The sequence below is a fragment of the Chrysemys picta genome, chromosome 1, assembly GCF_011386835.1.
Source record: "Chrysemys picta bellii isolate R12L10 chromosome 1, ASM1138683v2, whole genome shotgun sequence".
In the NCBI taxonomy this organism is placed as follows: domain Eukaryota; kingdom Metazoa; phylum Chordata; order Testudines; family Emydidae; genus Chrysemys; species Chrysemys picta.
Genome location: NC_088791.1, coordinates 90,513,406 through 90,532,647, shown reverse-complemented (window position 1 = coordinate 90,532,647; position 19,242 = coordinate 90,513,406). Strand labels below are relative to the sequence as shown.

Sequence of the window (19,242 nt, the reverse complement as noted above, 5' to 3'; positions counted from 1 at the left end):
GCCTTGCGGGTGGGGGCTGGTCCCGCGCCGGGGTGCCCGGTGCCCAGACATCCCGCCGGGCCCGGCGCCCTTTGTCAGTCGCTAAGTCCCAGGCACCGTCCCACTTCCGTGTGTTACCTGCAGGGCCTGGTGCATTTACCGTCCCACCGCGGGGCACACGCAACTCTGGGTAGTTTGTGATACTTGCCAAGCTCCCCGGGCTCCCCCTCTGAGCCGGAGGGAAAAGCCCATAACAAATTATGAATAAAACGGAGAGTGGACACACAAAGCCAACCCGCCACATGACCCTACCCGTACACAGAGAAATGGCTCTAGCAGGCTGGCGAGTGACAAGCTGAGACGGACACTTAGTTGGGCTACCTACTCATGCTGGGCAGGAGACCAGGAATATATTAATCCAGGCTAAACAAGTGACTTGCACTTTTCCGTGTGTGTTTTACTTGAGCTTTAGGCATCTGAGCTATTTTTAAGCCTCCTTTGCTGTATTTTGAATGCCTGGAGTCTTAGGACTGATGAGTAGCACTTTAATAACAAATGAATGTTTGCAGTCCTAGGGCCCTGTGAGCAGATCTACAGCAACAACCTGGTGTGCAGCTCAGTGCTCACAAGCTAGTGTTACTAACTTATTTTATTTTGAATTTTGCTATCTGTTTTTGTATGAGCCCAACCACTGGAGTCAAATGAGTACATGAGCCTCTCAGCTTTAATTTAAAGTTTCTATTTCTTAGGTAGAAAACCTCAAAAACATGAATCCTAAAAGCTAAAAAATCCCACCACCACCAACTCCCCCCAAACAACAATATCACTCCCCCTCCCTCTCAACCAGACAAACAAAAGTATACACCTCTCCCCTTCATCCTCTGGAGGACAAGACATTCATCATTTTCTGCCTTTTCTTTCTTGTGCTGGTCTGTTCAGGCTTCTGAGTGTCATGTTGATGTATTTGGCTTCTTTTTCAGTTGGTCTGTATAATGTTTCTCTAAGTGGCCTGTTCATATGATCACTTGCCATGGAAGTCATGTTGTTGTCATTCTTAATGTGTGTCCTAAATATGTCCATTGTCTTCATGCCACAGTTAGATTGTTCTACTTATGAGTTTCTGATGTTGCAAGAAACTCTTTCCAATGGACTTTGAAGATCTTCCATAGGCATTTACTATGAGTTGATTTTTATATCAACTTCTGCAGATTTCCATGATGCAAGATGCTAGCATTAAAAAACAGCAATGTATTTTTGTGTGAGGGCCAATCATGTTACTTTTTCAAATCTTTTCAAGTTTATGAACATTTTTGGTGGTTTTTTATATTTGTTGTGTGACAAATAGCATGGTGTCATCATCATTACACATCTCACTCCTTAGCTAGGTAAAATAACTTACTTCTTCTAGTGCAGGCGTGGGCAAACTGCGGCCCGCAAGCTGGATCTGGCCCACCAGCCGTTTTAATCCGGGCCTCAAGCTCCTGCTGAAGAGCGGGGCCTGGGGCTTGACCCACTCCGGCACTCCAGCTGGGGAGAAGGGTCGGGGACCGCTCCACACGGCTCCTGGAAGCAGCGGCATGGCCCTTCTCCAGCTCCTATGCGTAGGGGCAGGCAGGGTGCTCTGCTCTGCATGCTGCCCCTGCCCCAAGCACGGCCCCCGCAGCTCCCTTTGGCCAGGAACCACAACCAATGGGAGCTGCAGGGGCACTGCCTGCAGATGGGGCAGCGTGCAGAGCCATCTTGCTGCACCTCTACATAGGAGCCAGAGACCTGACATGCTGCTGCTTTCAGGAGCTGCCTTAGGTAAGTACCGCCCGGAGCCTGCACTCCTGAGCCTCTCGTGCCTCTGCCCCAGCCCTGATCCCCTTCTGCCCTCCAAACCCATCGATCCCAGCCCGGAGCACCCTCCTACACTCCAAATTCCTTATCCCCAGCCCCACCCCAGAGCCTACCCCCTAGTGGAGCCCTCCCCCCCTCCCCCCAATCCACAGCCTCAAGCACCCTGAACTCCTAATTTCTGGCCCCATCTCAGAGCCTTCACCCCCAATCAATTTTTTGAGTATTCATGGCCCATCTCACTCCTTAGCTAGGTAAAATAACTTACTTCTTCTAGTGCAGGCGTGGGCAAACTTCTATTTTGCCCACGCCTGCAAAAAATTTTGCCCACACACAATTTCTATTCCCAGATGTGGCCCTTGGGCCAAAAAGTTTGCCCACCCCGTTCTAGGGGTTCTTCATCCAGTCTAATGGTTACTTTTGTGACATTGAGAGCCATATATTTTGTCTTCCACTTGTTAATGAACCAACCAACTCATTTTGCTGTATCTGCCAAAAGCTATGTTCCCAGAGTGGGGGAGGGGGTGGGCAACCAGAGGACTCTATCTTATTGAACCTGATTGCCATATAATATTATCAACCCCAAGCATTAAAAAAATCATGAGACTTTAAAATAAGAAATTTTGGGTTATTTTTATTTGCTTTCTGGGATGTGGGTAAATAAAAAAACACGTTTATTAAAGTCTCATAATTTTGAAGCCAAACGCATGATATTTAAAGGCTTGGAGTTGATAAAACTGTATGTTGATTAGGTTCAATAACATAGGAGTGTGGTTCCTCCCCCCACTGTGGGGCAGTCAATCAAAGACACTCAGCTGGGAGGATGAGCTGTAATCCTTCAACTCATCTCACGTCAAGTGTTCAGAGTTATGCATAAGGCTATATTGGGAACAAGTCACCTCCAGTGACTTCAGTCCACCCTCGAGTTGAAGCACAGTGTGGAAAGACCTGTCCTGAGTAAAATCCGACTGAGGACCAATTCGTGTCACACGGATAAATAGTTTGGGGAAGGGGAAAAAATTCTCTTCACCCCAGATGGGACTCGAACCCACAATCCCTGGCTTAGGAGGCCAATGCCTTATCCATTAGGCCACTGGGGCTACCGCAAAAACGTGGTCTTCATTCGCTCATTTCTCCCTAAATCCGACCTCCCTCCCTTTAACGAACACCGATTGGTCAATCTATTACCACCCTCCCCCACCCTCTTGTCAACTGTAGACATGCAGCTGTGCGCACAGCCTTCTGGGACTTATCGTGTCTGCGCACCAGCGTGGCGCACTACTCATGGGCATGGCGGTTCTCCCCGCACGGAACCCTGGGAAGTGTAGTTTTACCCGAAGACGGTGAGTACGGTCGGGCGATGATGGCGCTGGGGGCGCACGTGGCCTTAGAACCTAGCCGCCACGTTGAATTAGGGAGGCTGCGTGCCAGGTCGCTCACCGCCGCGGCCGTGAGATCATGCCCGGCCCCCGCTCGGCGCCGCGCCAGGCTGCCATATACTGGGGGACTCATAGGGGGAGCGAGTGGCGCCTTGTGCCGGTGGAGAGCAGGTACCGCTGCTCAGCTCCTACCAACACACGCCGATCCCTTGCCCGGGCGGACTGAGTTTTCTGGTGCACCGTCAGCAGCTTCTGACACGTGGGGTTGGGGGTTAAGTGGTCAACCAAACCTGGGCCAACATTGTCCCCGGCTAAATTAAGACTCGCCCGTCTTCAGTCGCAAGCCAGTTGCGCTAAAACGAATGGGCCAATCAAAGTTTAGGGCAGAGCTCTTCACTGTCAGAAACGAGCAGATTAGATACAAACTAGGGAGCTGGAGCAAAGTTGAGAATACGCCCTATTGACCCAGCACCACCGCCGTATGCAGAACCAGCCCTGGCCGTTTCAGGGGAGGTAGTGTGTTGTGGGGGTGGGATGGGGAAGATAAGATGTAGTTTAACATCCCTGCCACTGCCTTTACACGTTTATTTAATCCTAGCTACTACCCCCCCCCCCCCCCCCCCCCCCCGTGTAGCTGTGAATCTTCCTCATGCTCTGTCCCATTATTGCTGCTTGCAGGCTGAAGATGAGGCGTCTTACTGAAACAATATATGTTCTTCCCCAACCAGTGGGGGATTGATCATGTTACCTGACACTGGGTCTCTGCTAGAACTGTAACTTATTTCAACCAACAGTTGGAATGAAGGCAGCTATAGCAGAACTTAGACAGATGTAAATTGTCCAGTCTTTGTGATGCTGAGAAGTTATCTATCTCACAACCACACACACAGTGCTAATATGTACATTCCTCTTTATTTAATACAGCACAGACACGTGACACATACAAAAGAAAAATACACTCATGAAAAAGAACCCTGTCCCAATTAAGGACAGGAAACATTTACACTCAATTGAATAAGGCTCTTACTTTAGAACACAGGCCTGCTAACTACACTTGGAATCTCAGAGCAAGCCTATTGCCAAAAAATCTCAGCACCCTATTTAGGATAGTGAAAGTAGGGAGGGACAGAACATGTTTGGGACCTGTGAGGCAGGTTCAGTTACCACACTGAGATCTGCAAGAGTGAGTGCACATATGTGGTTATGGGATAGCATTGCCTTCTTTGCTATTTTATCCTGTGGGACCAAAGCATGATAAAAATAATTATGTTCCACCAGCTATTCTTGCAGAATGTCAGATATGCGACCTGTCAAAAAAATCCAAACTGTCCTGCAAAATGCAGGACAATAAACCTGAATATTTGGGAGGAAAGCGAAAACATCACAGTATCAAGGTGAAGAGTTATCAGGAACCTCCCAGGTGGCCAAAGCGCTGCCAGCCACAGTTCGGAATACACACAGGAAACTCTAGCTTCCCAGTTAAATGGCTAGGATGTATTAAACTGATCAGCAGGCATACACATTTGGAACTGGTGCAGACTTTTGTGGCAGCAGCTTCCCCATTTTCCTGCTCCAGTTCAGGATGGAAATTAGGCAGGCACCAGTTCCTCTGGCAAAGAGCCTTACACACTTTTTTTTTTTAAACTAAAATAATAGAAAAAAGGGAGACAAGTGTATTTACAAAATCCATGGCTGGTACAGTACATAATTTTTAAGACACACTAAATGCTACAATCTTTCAGGTCCTGAGATTATTACAAAAAAAAAAAATCAACTCAAAACTTGTATTCAGGTCCAGTTTTATAAGGAGAGAGAAATCAAAAATCACTTGTTTAAAAATACAGTATCCCTTTAAGTTAGTGGAACGCATCTTTGTTAAAAAAAACAAAAACACAAAGTAATTGGCACCCATCACCAATAAGTAGCTGGATTTGGTTATTCAGGCCCCTCTCCTCAAGGGCTGCTATACATGCTTATTGTCACATGGGGGAAGCATTTCACAGGGGAGTTCATCAGGTAAGCACATGGGCCCGCTCTCCTTTCACCAAGCCAAGGGCTTTTCCCCATGTTCTGAAGTAAGCAGGTACTAAGGAGCAAGTAGACATGTGAATTCGGGTGGAATAAAATGAAGGAAAAAAAATCACAGAATCCCCACTTCAAATATGTCTGCCATCGCACAGGAATTGTACATTCCCTTTCTTGGTATTAAGGAGGATCACAAAAGTCTGTATACAGACAGTTTCTTTTTAAGTTTAGTTGAGGCACAATAAGCACTCACCTGCTAATTTTTTGTTCTAAACTTGGCAATGACAGTCAGGAAAGTACCCATGTAAAGGGCCCTCAGCCCCTCACTTTACATAATCTACATTCTCAAGAGCACCAGCCAGCCAAGTAGAATTAAGATGGTTAACTCTTTCATATATTTTTTAATGAAACAGCAAATAGGATACTGCAGCCTAAACCCTTTCACTGAGAGGACTCTTGCTGCAATTAGAATAAGCAGCTTTTAAGCTTGGAAGCTCTGCTGTTGAGCAAATCCCTTCACTAGGCAGAGGTAAAAGGACTCGCCCATGTCTGCTCACAAGGAAGAGTTCTAGTACAGTGCTTTCTCTCTCTCTAAATTAGAACAGATACCCTCCTATAGTAAGCATCTTTAACTGGCAGCCTAGAAATTGCCAGCATTCTAAGGATTACTTAACCACAAAACGCATTTGACCCCCAACCCTCGGGGAAAGGAGGCTGAAAGAGGGAGAAAAATCACATAGAAAGGGGACTAATTTAACTGCTAAAATATAACAATGCTCAGCAGAGACTTTTGGGGGGGAAGTAGAGAGGAATAATTAATTAATAGTGTAATGTATTTTACTTCTTTAAATCAATAGTCCTAAATAAATATTCTGGAGAGAAACAAATCCCAGTCTAAACCTTGAGAATGTATGCAAGAAAATTGCACAAATTGCTACAGCAAGATAGAAATACTGACTTTAAAACAGACTCATTACAGCTCTTGCCTCTGAGCTGGATTGTTTTGCTGTAACAAGTGCAACACTGAGCAGTGGATGAGAAGGCAGTGGGGATCCCAATTCAGCCTCTATTTAGAAGAGATTCCATCTATAAGAGATCCAGCCACTGACTAGCTAAAATCTCCCCTTAATTAGAAGCAGTCAGTTCACTAAACATTGCATTTACTAAATCCTATATTTCGGTGGTAGGAAGGGTACAGGAAATCAATCCCTCACCCACCCAAAAGTGTAATCTATACATCAGAATTACTTCAGATTGTTGTGGCTTCTTGGTCCAGTTCTGCAGAGCTGAATATTGTGCAACTATCTAAAAAGCTCTCAGAATCAAACCTAGTCTCCCTTCAAAAGCCATTTCATTAAACTTCTGACACTAGAGTTTGCACCAGAGAATGGTTTTTTTTTCTCTTTTTTTTTTTCTTTTTGAATACAAAGTTCATTTTCCCTGTTAGAAAAAAATACTTTTTTGTAGTACAGACATTCAAAAACTATGTCATGTTTCTTTGGGTAGAAGTTTAACATTTGTTAATGGGGGCAGGGTGAGGAGTGTACATAACACTGGAACATGTAAAGAATACTCATCTGCATAGTTGATATTCATGACTACTAATCAAACTAAGGCCTTATCTGGAAAAAGCTGAGAACACAAAACAGTTTCCCCCCCCCCCATAGGTGGAAACTAATCAGTCCCAAATAAGCTCTGGGTGTCATCAGCTATTTGGTTTATCTTAAACTTGGTAGTATCTCCCAACTTGTTTTGGTTGGGCAACAGATCTTCCCCTCTCACACCCTTTCTTTTGTTGTTAGGCAGTCAAGAACACTGTCAAAGTTAACCAAAGGTAGTGTACCCCACTTGTACTGGACACTTTCATTAGTAATAAAAATTTATTAGCAGCTTACTGCTTTACAGCCAGAAAGGGGTGGTGAGAGAAAAGGAGAAGCTGCAATTCATTTCTAGAAAGATGGAATAAGTAGGAAAAAATATTTTCTTCATTCTAAGAGTTGCTCTATAGAGTTAGAGTTATCACATGTTGGATACTAAAAATGTAGACAGACATCCTTTGCCTCAGCTAAGGAGAGCACAGCACAACTCAGGTAGGGCGTGCACACATGGCTGGAGAGCACCTTTGTGTTTCTCCCCAATCCTGGGACAGCTGCATGCCAGGCTGGTCCCTTGGAGCAGATTCATAGGTTCTCTAAGTTACTTCACCTACCCATAACCCCAAGGGGCTATGTTAACAGCCAGAAATTGCTGGGTCTCAGGAAAGTTGGGTAAGCCAGTTTTGGGGCTGCTTTGTGCTGGCAGGATCACTAATTTATATAGATACATTCATGATTTTCAACAGGTTAAAAAAAGCTTTCAGGTAAGGTTAAAAACTAAAATTACAGCTATACCCTATGTTCTCTCACAAAACCAAACCCTGGTACTTGACAGCCCACCTTGCTTTCTAGATTAACTCTGCTCCTAATTAGGGAGGGAAGTTCTCAAACCTTGATCTGGTTTCTGGAAGGGGAAAGCCCACTCTTTCCCCCTCCATACTGCAACCAGACCAAGCCTGTCACTACCTAGTAGAAATACTTCACAGAACCACCATAGCCTATTTATGTTTGTTATTGTAGGTTGAGCAACATTCAGCATTAGTCAACATTTGCTTTTGCTTTTGACTAGTCAACACTGATTTCTCTGAAAGTTTTTATAGAAATGCAAGCTAGACATTTGTTCAATTATTTTCAGCATACAGTAAAACCTTGCTAATTTGCATTAAATCACTTGGACACCTATTAGTAGATTGCTTATTTTATATCAAGCAAAATTTAACAAATAAAACAGATAAGTTCATTTAGTTTGATCACTGTAGTTAAGATGTATTGTAATTATTTATACTGCTAATTAGTAGATCTTCTACAAATAATGAAGTCTCAACAAGAAGACACCTCACTCCAATCTTTGCTGAGAGCTGGAAAAATGCACTTTTTCTGGTGTGTGATTTAAGCAGTTTGTGGATTATAGCAAGGTTTTACTGAGACTAATTTGCTGAGAACAATATAAGGAAGCCCACTCCATTCTTCTATTGCATGCGAGAAAGTGGCACAACTTTGGTGAATTTAAGTACTCATTTAAGCTAGAGAGTGATAGAATGACTATTGTCGGGCAGATGTGGATAGCACCATGCAAGCTTCCCTGTAATACATCTCAATTCAGACTTGTTTCAACCTAGTATTTTAGCAGTCTCCTCTACTAAAAGGACTATCAGTTGTGGGGAATTGTGCCAAACTCTAGGAGTGGTTATGAGAGACAGACTAATACTTACAGGTAGACAGAATGAGACTACCAAACTAATTTCATTTGCGACCTAAACAAGATTCAAACAGACCTCCAAAGGGAAATGCATCACATTCCTTTCCTGCTAACCAACTCCTCTATCTCTCTCACACACACGGCTTACTATACTGTCATCTGTGCCCAAATGTCCACCTTTCAGAAGTAAAATAGGATTCTTAGGAATACTGCTTTGTGTGTGAGAGAGAGCATACAGAATGAATGCCATGTACAGCAGCTATAACTTATCACACACACACACACACACACACACTTTTTACAAAAGGGAAAATAGTATAACAGCATAAAGTCTTCTTGGCAAGTTTAAGATTTTTCTCCCAAATGCCTCCCAGCACTTTAGGATCTCTGAGAACAGTTTAAAGGAAGGGAGAGGGGGAAATAAAATAAAGAAAAGGCACTTAAACAAAGGACAAAGGCCTGAATCAAGTAAGTCATGGAGGGGTAACAGCCATTTCACCAGAGCTAGGACCAATCAGAATCTACCAACTTTTATTTTTAAACTTCTATAAAATTAAAATTGCATAAAGTGTTAATTAACCAGTCATTTACCTACCACATTTACCTTCTGGTTCATTTTAAGAAAACAAAACAGCAAGTGTCCCTATTGTGATCCCCATCTCAGCAAAAAATGGGGAGCTGGAGTCCGGGGTGTAAACCTTCCAGAGCTTTGCTTGACTGCAGGTTTTGCTTTTTCCTGCAATTCAATCTTCAAAGAAAGTCCAAAACTAAAATAATAGAAGAGGGATCACTGTGCCTTTAACAAAGCACTCAAAAAAAAAAAAATCAAACACCCCATCACTCCTAATCCATCTGTGGGCAAAACTACTCCAAAAACGAACTGTAAACTAGATTAAAATTCGCTAATAAATACAGCCAAAAGTTCATTTTACAAATGTAGCAGCAAATGTGATAAAGTTAGTTGGAGTCCTAAGAGACAACCCCCAGAAGGTTATGGTTTGCACAACTGATGGCAGCTTGGGAGAGTTGCGGGATTTCTCTGCTTTCATGTCCTCAAGTGTCCTGGACCAAGTGGAGGAGGAGTGTGGAGGAAGTGTCAGGCAGTTGGAGTGGGGGAAAGGAACAAGACCCTGTGTGCCTGCTTCACCCAAAATCTATGCACCAAACAGCCTTGACAGGATTCAAACAAAAAGCAGAACCCAAGTAATTAAAAGTCACTTCTGATTAGCTGAAAACAGATGTTAAACCCACAGCATCCACTCATGACTTTGTGACTCAGTATTACTAATGCATTTTAACAGCAAACTAATAGAGAATGATGGGCAAAAAACAACAATTTAGGCCATCAACATCTATCTTGGGGAGGTGGAGAACACAGCAATAATGATCCAAATGATTAGAAATTTTGCAGCTTGTGGTTCACCTAGCCTAGCTCCTTTCTCTATTCTTTGCAAAGTTCCCAGAGGATTTAAAATTGCTACCTATGCCTTTTGGAGCTTTGGAACATGTAGCAGAAGGCATTACCCAAAGGGTTTTTAGCATCTAAAACCTGTGTTTGAAATTATTGCTTGAATTATTTGAGGTTCAGAGTGAGCTTGATACTTCAGCTCACATACAATCCCCAAATCAAGGTTGGCTGCCCAGAAAGACAGCACAACTGGCTCTTATTGCTTGTGAATACTGAGGGTTATTTAGTATGTACAACAGCTTATACACATTACCAAAGGCCCTTAAAAAGTAGTAACTCATGAAAAACAGCTTAAACAACAAGTTGCTGTGCAAGGAGTAGTAAAGTGTATTAGTCTAATTTTGCATTGGGATGTTGCAGATATCCTTCACATGCTCCCCTGTTCTGCAATCCCAGGAATTACTCTGTAGTTATCTTTTGACCTCGCCTTTCTGAGTTGAGCAAGTGGAGAATAGAGAAGGGGTTGGAATACAGAATCTTTCTCCTTTGGGTCAACTGATTCCAAAGTGGCCCACCAGACTGGTACTGACTAGAAATAGTTCTACTCCAAGAACTGTTTCAGTGGCCTATATGAAGTGAGTTTGGTACTTCAGTGCAGTTTCACATCACATGACTATTTCCAAAACTAGTACTAATATACCTTCTTGTTACCATTCTCAGAAAACAAGCCAACAATTGAATGGGCTGTGGAGACTGAACTCCCCTCTCAATCCTAGAGATAATACCTTGGAAATGAGGCACACTTGCGGGATGGGGAGAAGGAAACTTGTGCTGTCATTGTCTGTGCTGTACGGATAAAGGGCTCTAATCTCCAGGACTGTCAACTGTGTACCTGTCACTAGATCTAGAATTTCACTTAAAAAAAAAAAAAGTATGAAAGTAAAGGATGGCAATATGAGTGAGACACCTTGAGGGAGGACGTATAGAAAAGGGCAGAGTTCTCTTGGGGTGGGGGGTCTTTTCCACATATTGCTGCTGGGTGGCCCTCCACTTCACCCCCTCAGCTACATGCATTATTAGAAGTGTGTGGTATGTTTGGCATAGGTCAAAGAATTCTGGCCTCACAGAATCTGCTTCCTTCCTCAGGTAAAAGATCACACAAAAGCAAAACTTAGATGCTACCCTCGGAATAGTTAATGGAATCTTATGCCTTGGAGAATTTTCATCTGAGTAGGAATGCCAGGGTCTGTATGAATATATTCACCCTTTTTGAAATTAACCTTGATGCTAAGAGATGTAATTTTGTCTAGCCAACATGCCACCTACAGAACATTTGCATTAGCAGAAAAACACAATTTGCCTAGTGCCACAGGGGTGAAATTCAAAACCTAATGGATCTTATTTTGGTTCAATCTGTCATTTACAGAAATTCCTTGTGCAAAATCCTTTATTGCTGGGCTCAACCCAACATTTATTTATTTTTATATGATATATACAATATATATTATTTTAAATTCATGTTTATATAGAATTTATATATATAAAATTAAAGAGATCTAAATAGAAAAAAGAATTGTTGTCTGGTCTTAAGAAAAATAGTTCACATGTCAAAGAAAATGGAAAGCTAAAAGTTGGTCTAGCAAAAACACTAGAGATTTAATAGCCAGAGGTCAAAGTTTGTACTTGGAAGGTGTGAGGTGACCATCAGTCATAAGTACAATCTCAGATCAGAACTACTGGAAAGTTCAAGACAGACTAGAATTCCAGTATCTTTGATCACAGGGATATACTGGATTTGCAAGAGAAAGGGCCTCAAATCAGAAATTGTGATATTCCAGATCAGAAGATCCCATACTTTCTTACTTTTACGTTGCAATTTCTGCCATGCTTCTCTTTCCACTTATAGAAAGATGGGACTCAACAATAAAGTTTTAATCTAAGAACCTCTTCTGTCCTATTGTCAAAAGTGCAATGTGTGCTAAATGTTTCCTAAATATACAAATGGACTACCCAATATATTGCTATCCAAAAATGAAAGCCAGCCTTGCTGTCTTGTATTACCATGCAGGGCAGAGTTCAGGTCATGAGTACCCCAGGCCAGCAGAGGCGGGAATGCTAAAGAGACAACACATTCAGCCCCAGGAGGAGAAAAGGCACCCCAGGTCACTTTTGAATGATTCCTCTTTGGCTAATGCTTGAAGCAGTATAACTTGGCTCTGAAGTAAGCGTCATCCAGTTCTCCTTAGCTGAAGGGTTTACTACCATGTCTAGCTTTTGAAAGTAGTTGGATGGAAGAGAGAACGGATCCAGCAGGGATGAGGAAGTGCCCTTGTGTTTTATGAAGGATGTAGATTCTACACTGTAAATAGAGATATACAAGGAGAACCAATTGAAGAAATGAAGCAAGTTTAAGGGTGGAAAACCATAGTGTTCATCTTCCAAAAAAATTATGTGTGGGGAGATAAGAATGCTGTCTGATCTGAAACAAAATTTAGATTCCATTTTATGTAAAAAAAGACAGAATTTTTTTTCTTTAAATACCAATCACTTTATGCTAAAATTAAATTGGGAGTAGAGACTAATGGAAACCCCTCTTTACTCTTCTCCTGCCTCTCCAACAGGATTCTCTCTTTGAAAGGGAGCTCTGCCTGGGGAGTAATGAGACTGCTTTAGCCACAGGCCCAACAAAACCAAACAGGGCCTGTATTCATTAGGCTTTTCCAAAGAGGTAATGTTGGACAAATGTCTGTATCAGAAACTATCTGTGGAAAGTTTATTCTTATTTATGCCACAGAGTGCCCAAGCAGAGACCATCTCTGGTCTGCACTACATATGGTCCACAACCAGATGATACACTCAGGGCCCATTTATATTCTTTTGCAGGGACCTTCAAATTGTTAAAGTGGATAGCTTCCTACCTCCCAGGATAGATGGAGAAATTTACTCCATCTCTCTTCATGCTTCTTCCTTATCATTAGGCATTACCCAGAAAGTAAACATTGTGCCACTGTGGGTTTGACAACTGAAACTTGCCAGTCAGAATAGATTTTAAAAGGCTGAGTTTCTTTAGGTAAGCTCAAACTCTGATCAATCTGCATGAAAGCCTTTCCTCCTTTTCCTCCTCTATTTGATCAAGTATTTTCTTTTTCTTCTTTCCTCTCACCACAGTGCTTGGGATCAGAGTATGTAAACATTGACAGAAACAGCAGCCCTGTGACCATGTAAGCACTTTCCCAACCGGGCAGATTCCATCAGCCAATCAGAACCGCTTCATGCTCCCGTGCTCATCCAGAAGTCACTGGGTTTTCCGCTGTAACTTAGTGTCCCCTTTACTTTGGCCTCCATCTGGAATTTGGGGGTGGGGGTAGAAGGGGGAAAGAAGAGGAACAAAGAAACAGGTATAAAGTTCTCTTGTGATTATGTGAGTTACACTATAAATAAAGCAACCTGCACCGCAGAATACTGTTGGATGCCCTGAATAGGTGAATTCCAGCAGCTAGTGAGAGGGCACAACTGTGACATGCAGTAAATGAACGTACTTGTTTGCACCAAAGGCTGTGACTGACTGGTAAGTTGTCTACAGGATGTGGGCGGTTTCTATTTGTTTTTTAAAAATAAATTTAAAGTGGGGATGCCAAACTCAAACACTACTAAAATGTGCCGTCTTCGTGGGGTGGCGGATTCCCTTATTATCTTCTCACCAGCTTATTTAATTTACATTATAATAGTTGATGCTTAACACTCAGCAGAAAACACTATTCTTTCTTGAAGTAACAGCTAAATTGTTGTTTGGGAGAGTGCTAAGTTTAACCCTCAGGTCTCTCTAGCACTCTTTGCAATAAAGCATATAAAAATCAACCTATGGAACTTATAGCAAACAGTTGATTAAGAAAGGTTGAACTGTTTTCACGGGCTCTTGAAACAGCACTTCCTAAAACCCGTGGAGCTGAGCATTGTGTGGGTGGAGTAAAGAACACCCCCAGCTCCACTCTGCCCACTTCAGACCCCACTTCCTGTTTGAGCCACAACTCATGAAGTAGCCAAGGAAATTCCATGTCCTAAATTGCACAATCCTTTACAACTGTGGAATGATTTTTCAGCCATACTGAGCTTGTGGACTGTAACAGGGCAAAGCAGGGCCCTCCTTGGTCCTGCCTCTGCTCTGATCCAAAAGCCACTCAGAGACCCTTAGGTTCAGCAATCACTGGTGCAGTTTATTTACAGGGTGCAATCCCACCACCTTCTCACCCTATACAGCTTGGGGTTTTCAGCCTTGAGGACGCCTTAGCCTCAGTACCCACAAGGGAAGAGCTATCCCTCTCTGGCTTCCCCCCTTCCTTCCGTCCGTCCTTCCTCTGAGCCTGTATATAGCCACAGGCTAATAGGCTGGCAGCTGTTTCCCCTTTGCCAATCAGGCACAGGTTTCTCTAGCCAGCTCCAATTTACCTCCCTTAATTGGAGCTGGCGTGACAGAGGGCTGGCTCAGCAGTTCCTGCCCAGCACCCTGTCACATGGTCCAGAAAAGATTGAGAACCACTGCTTTAGACCAGGGTGCTCAAACTTTATTGCACCACAACCCCCTTCTGACAAAAAAATTACTACATGACCCCAGGAGGGGGTACTGAAGCCTGAGCCCACTCAAGCCCCACTGTCATGGGCAGGGGGGGCAGCCAAAGCCGAAGGGCTTCAGTCCTGGGTTGGGGGTCAGTAATCTGAGCCCTGCTGCCCAGGGTTGAAGCCAAAGCCCAAGCCCCAGGAGGTGGGGCTCAGGGTTTGACCTTGAGCCCCAGCAAGTCTAATGGCAGCCCTGGCGATCCCATTAAAACGGGGTCGCAACCCACAGTTTGAGAACCGCTGCTCTAGACCATACTGCCTTAAAAAACAAAACAAAACAAAAAACCCCAATAAACTAATCCTCTCAGAAGGGACAATATTTGTCTGAGCTAATCTGTCAGGAGTTTTCAACCTGCTCGTCCTATTGAAAGTATGAGGTGTTGTACATATACAAAGGAATTAAAGAAAAAATCAAGAAGCTGGTAAATGGAAGTTCAGCATCACCTCCAAAGAGGAAGAATAGCTCCTCAAGTCCCTCATTCATCTTGTAACCAAAAAAATAATTATTTACTGGGTATTAATAATTCTATTTCATTGCAATCTTAGGTCTCTAGCTTCCAGTGCAAGAAAGTTCACTACCTCCAAGATTTTTGACCTTTTGAGGCAATGGCAGTGACAACTTATGCATGAAAGACCCACCATTCCACTTCCACACATAAAACTGCAATAGCATGTGCACCATTTGCCATTACTGCAACCTGAGAACATTCCAGCCACTTCCTTTGTTGTCTTCGTTATCTTCAGATCATCATCAATCTGGTCCCCAGCAAGGAAGCTGAAGCCCAGATAAATTCTCAGGCCAAAAAGATAAATTTGGCCTTTAGGTTTTTAACTTCTGAGAAATGAAGGAGGGGAAAGGATTTCCTTACCTGTGTAAGCTTGCTGCAAGTGAGCAGGCAGAGGTGAATGAGACAGCGTCGCTGCATGCTGGGCACCTGGCTGCAAACCCTTCAGTAAATCTGAATGAAATGAAAAGATTGAGGGAAAAAAGCAGGAATTCAAACCCAATGTATACAAGAAGGCGGTCATGTTTAAAAAAATCAGCCTCTTATTTTCAGAGCTATATTGAAGGGCACTACATAAATAAGTATATGCACATCAGCACATTCCCATTACTTGTTTTAAGCCAGATTCCAAACCTTAAATGAGATATCAAGAATTACATGATAGCACTATCACATGTGGAATAAAGGGCCAATGGGTTAACATCACCCAAAGTTGGTCCATTCAGTCATGTGTTTTATTCAGTACCCGAGCAGGGGGCATGTTAGAAATGCAATCCTTTGGACTATTTCAGTACACAGAAAGGTCCTATTGCCTCCAATAATAATCCAAGTGGAAAATCCAAAGGCTTTTTCTACACTAGGAGATAATCAATCCTGTCCTGGTCAATATTCCCCTTTGCAGTTAAAAATGGTTCTACTATCAGAGGCTCTGTGTGAGCGGCTACTGAGGGGAGCATAGCTGTGACCTTGACCAAGTGTCTTTGTATTACCAGTCTTTTGATTCATTGCTTTGTAAAACTTATAGCACAGAAACTGCTCTAATAAAACTGTGTTCTCTCTTCTAAAAAGGTGGGACAAACTAATACAAAAAGCAAGTTCAAATCCTACTGTATACTATGAACATGTTAGTGCTGGTCATCTTCTTGAAGAAAATTGTGACTACTTTTTAGAATCATACACAACTAGAGACTTATTATATAACACATTATAACACTGTACTTTGCCCAGTCCAACTTTAAAGGAACTCAGGCAATGGTGTTTCCATCACTTCCTTCCCAATTTGAGTTTGCAAAGTATGAAGTAAGGAAGGATGCAGTTACCGCTGAATTAGATTGCAGTGTGAATAACTAGTTTCACTTACTTTGAGCTAGGCTGTGGTGGAAAGCCGCTGAGGTAGATCCCGAGGTGGTTGTTACTCCAGCTGTGTCCGTCCCAAAGCCAAGCAGCTCCAAGGGAAATTGGAAGGGTACAGTCACAGGAACAAGGCCACCCAGCATCCCAAAAGGGGTCAATGGTGCAGACGTCACATTCTGATTGGTTACAGACAGGGGTGATGTCATAAGAGTCAGAGGTGAGGCATTTGCCAGTAACGATGCTCCTGTTGACTGTACAGAGACAGGGGTTACAAATAATAACAAATTTTTAAAAGTATAACTGTAGCACCTAGGAGCCCTAGTCATGGACCAGGACTCCACTGTGCTAGGTGCTGTACAAACAGAGAAAAAACATCAGTTCCTGATCCGAGGAGTTTACAATCAAGGCCCTACTGGGACAAAACCAAGAATAGAAAGTTAACAGAATTTAAAGAATTGGAATGTTTTTGTTATATCTGGTGTTCCTTAAAATACCAAGCTGAACTCCTTAAAAGTATCTGCTATTAATGTTTGAGTTTTTCTTCACATTGTTGGCTTGTTACATAAGCACAGTTTTCACTTTTGTAAGATTCAGGCATAATGACATTCTTGTTCATCTCTTGTGATTGTAGGGTGACCAGAGGGCAAGTGTGAAAAATCGGGATGGGGGTGGGGGTAATAGGTGCCTATATAAGAAAAAGCCCCCAAAATTGGGACTGTACCTATAAAATCGGGACATCTGGTCACCCTATGATTGCCTTCAGTCTAAGCATAACACCATTTCTTTGTTGGTTGTACACGAGGAGATTACTCAGAGCTCTAAAGAAGAAATTTCCCATTAATTTTTTGCATTGTTATTTTTAATTTAGTAAGGTAGCTCTGAAATTTTTGGAGGCATGGAACCTCTTCCCCTTCAAAACATATACTTTGAAAACATTGACTACAGCTTTTTGATTTCATAACAAGATACTTACAATAAGGAGTCCTGAAAGCCACAACTCTATTTAAAAATGGCTCAATTTCAAGAGATACATGGCACTGCAAATAAGTGGCCATAATCACACTAATGAGAATTTCAGAAGGAAGGCAGGAAAAAAAAATCTTGCTCAGAGAAAATATAATCTGCATACCATTTGATATCCAAATTACATTTGTGTTAATTTCATCTCCAGGTTGGAAGCAAGAAGAGCCAAGAATATTCAGGTTTCAATACCCTCCAAAATGCATTAATTAGCCTGCCATCTAAATACCAGCAACTGTCCAGCTCATTATAGTTACCAATTCTGCAAAGACACAGAAGTCATATGATAATTCCCTGCCATTGCACAGGCTTTAGGCATTAGTGTACCTCAGTGCCTCCTATTCTCTGCCTCTGGCACACAGTCTCCTGTGGGCTGTAATACTTGGTCTAATTTTGGTTGTTGGCTTTAGTGTGTGAGTGCTGGTGGCCTGTGATATATAGGAGGTCAGGCTAGATCATCTGGTGATCCCTTCTGACCTTAAACTTTATGACTAATCTCTTCCAACTGTTTTCTTGTGAAATGTCTGAGAAACAGAGACAAGCTTTCCAGCACATTCAAAAGTAAACAAATCCAGGCTCTGGCAGAGTAAAGGGCAGGGAAGAACATTCCGGGACTGAAGACATATACAGAGAGAGTTCCAGCTCAAGTGCCTCTGATCTCACCTACAGCTGCAAGGCACAATGAAAGAGGTGACCTCTGGTAACTCAGACCCAAGCCATTTACAGCTTTAAAAGGTCAAAACCAACAGCAGCTCATGAAGCAGCAGTAGGACAAGCTATCTCCACTTAAGGCTGCCATTATTTTGGACTAGCTTCAGCTTTGAAAGATTGGCACTGAAGCTTGGTGGAGAGTAGGCTGTGTACTGTTGGTGGCTTGCGGCGGTACACAAGGTTCCCTTTGGACTCCGAAGAGGATTCTTCTCTCGGCGACAATGGTGGAATGCTACCCACTTCTGCCTCTATATGGTGCCAGGGATCTGGGGACTGGTGGCATGCCAGAAATAGGGATGCTGGGATCAGGTAGGGCTTGCTCCTAGATGGTGCTGCGGGACCCAGTGCCAGCAAGGTGCCTGACGCACCCTGTTCCCTCCTGCTTCCAGACACTGGAGGTGGTAGGTGCCCCACTGGGGTTGGCGAAACCGGAAGAGAGAGAAGGTCCCTAGCCGCCTGAAAAGCCTCTGGGGTCGATGGTACCATCAGTCCGTTAGCACCATGGTGGCTTCCTTGTGTCTATGTAGGGTCCCGCACCAGGTTCAATGCCCTTGGCATTGGTCCGGGGGTAGAAGAGTGGCCCAGCATGGGTCTCACTAAACTCTGTTCTCGCCACTTGCCACTCTTCTGCACCAATGAGCGCTCTCTCAGTGTGCTGCTTCTTATGTTTCTTCCTCAGCACTGGAGATGGAGAATGGTGAGGGGAAGAGCTCAGTGCCGGGGAAGCACTTCACATCGACACCGAAGTACTCGGCGCCAAATTGGAGCGGCTTGGCTTTGAGACCGGTCTGAGGGCAGCTTCCATGAGGATAGCCTTCAGTCTGATGTCCCCCTCTTTCTTGGTGCAGGATCTGAAGTCCCAACAGATCTGGTACCTGTTCTTCACGCGAGTGTCGCCCAGGCACTTTAAGCAGCTGGAGTGCAGGTCACTCACGGACATAGGCTTGCCACAAGAGGCACAAGGCTTGAAGCATGGGGATTGGGGCAGGCCCAGCCCCTGGGGCGAAGAAGTCCCTCTACAATAGGAACTAACTATTCACACTAAATATATACACTAAAACTTCTTGAAACTATATACACTACACTATGACAACCACAAATGTAGAAAAAGTCTGAA

At 43.4% G+C, this 19,242-nt stretch overlaps 1 protein-coding gene, 1 long non-coding RNA gene and 1 other non-coding gene across 6 annotated transcripts in view; 1 reads left to right on the top strand and 2 right to left on the bottom strand.

Annotated features, from left to right (window-relative positions):
* Positions 1-2,842: 2,842 nt before the first annotated feature.
* TRNAR-CCU (transfer RNA arginine (anticodon CCU)) lies at positions 2,843-2,915 on the bottom strand. The gene has a single exon. It is a non-coding gene; the product is annotated as a tRNA-Arg (tRNA).
* Positions 2,916-3,028: 113 nt separating this feature from the next.
* On the top strand, positions 3,029-16,108 carry LOC135974444 (uncharacterized). The gene is made up of 2 exons (XR_010591709.1): positions 3,029-3,158; positions 15,082-16,108. It is a non-coding gene; the product is annotated as an uncharacterized LOC135974444 (long non-coding RNA).
* The window catches only part of UBN2 (ubinuclein 2), a 110,612-nt gene continuing 95,457 nt past the window's right edge, over positions 4,088-19,242 (bottom strand). For all 4 annotated transcript variants that reach the window (XM_065562557.1, XM_065562553.1, XM_008173247.4 and 1 more), the window contains 3 exons: positions 16,402-16,645; positions 15,405-15,494; positions 4,088-13,266 (listed from right to left, as the gene is read on the bottom strand). In XM_065562557.1, coding sequence (XP_065418629.1) covers positions 13,217-13,266; positions 15,405-15,494; positions 16,402-16,645 — 384 coding nt within the window. In that variant the 3' untranslated portion in view covers positions 4,088-13,216. The remainder of the gene's footprint in view (positions 13,267-15,404; positions 15,495-16,401; positions 16,646-19,242) is intronic.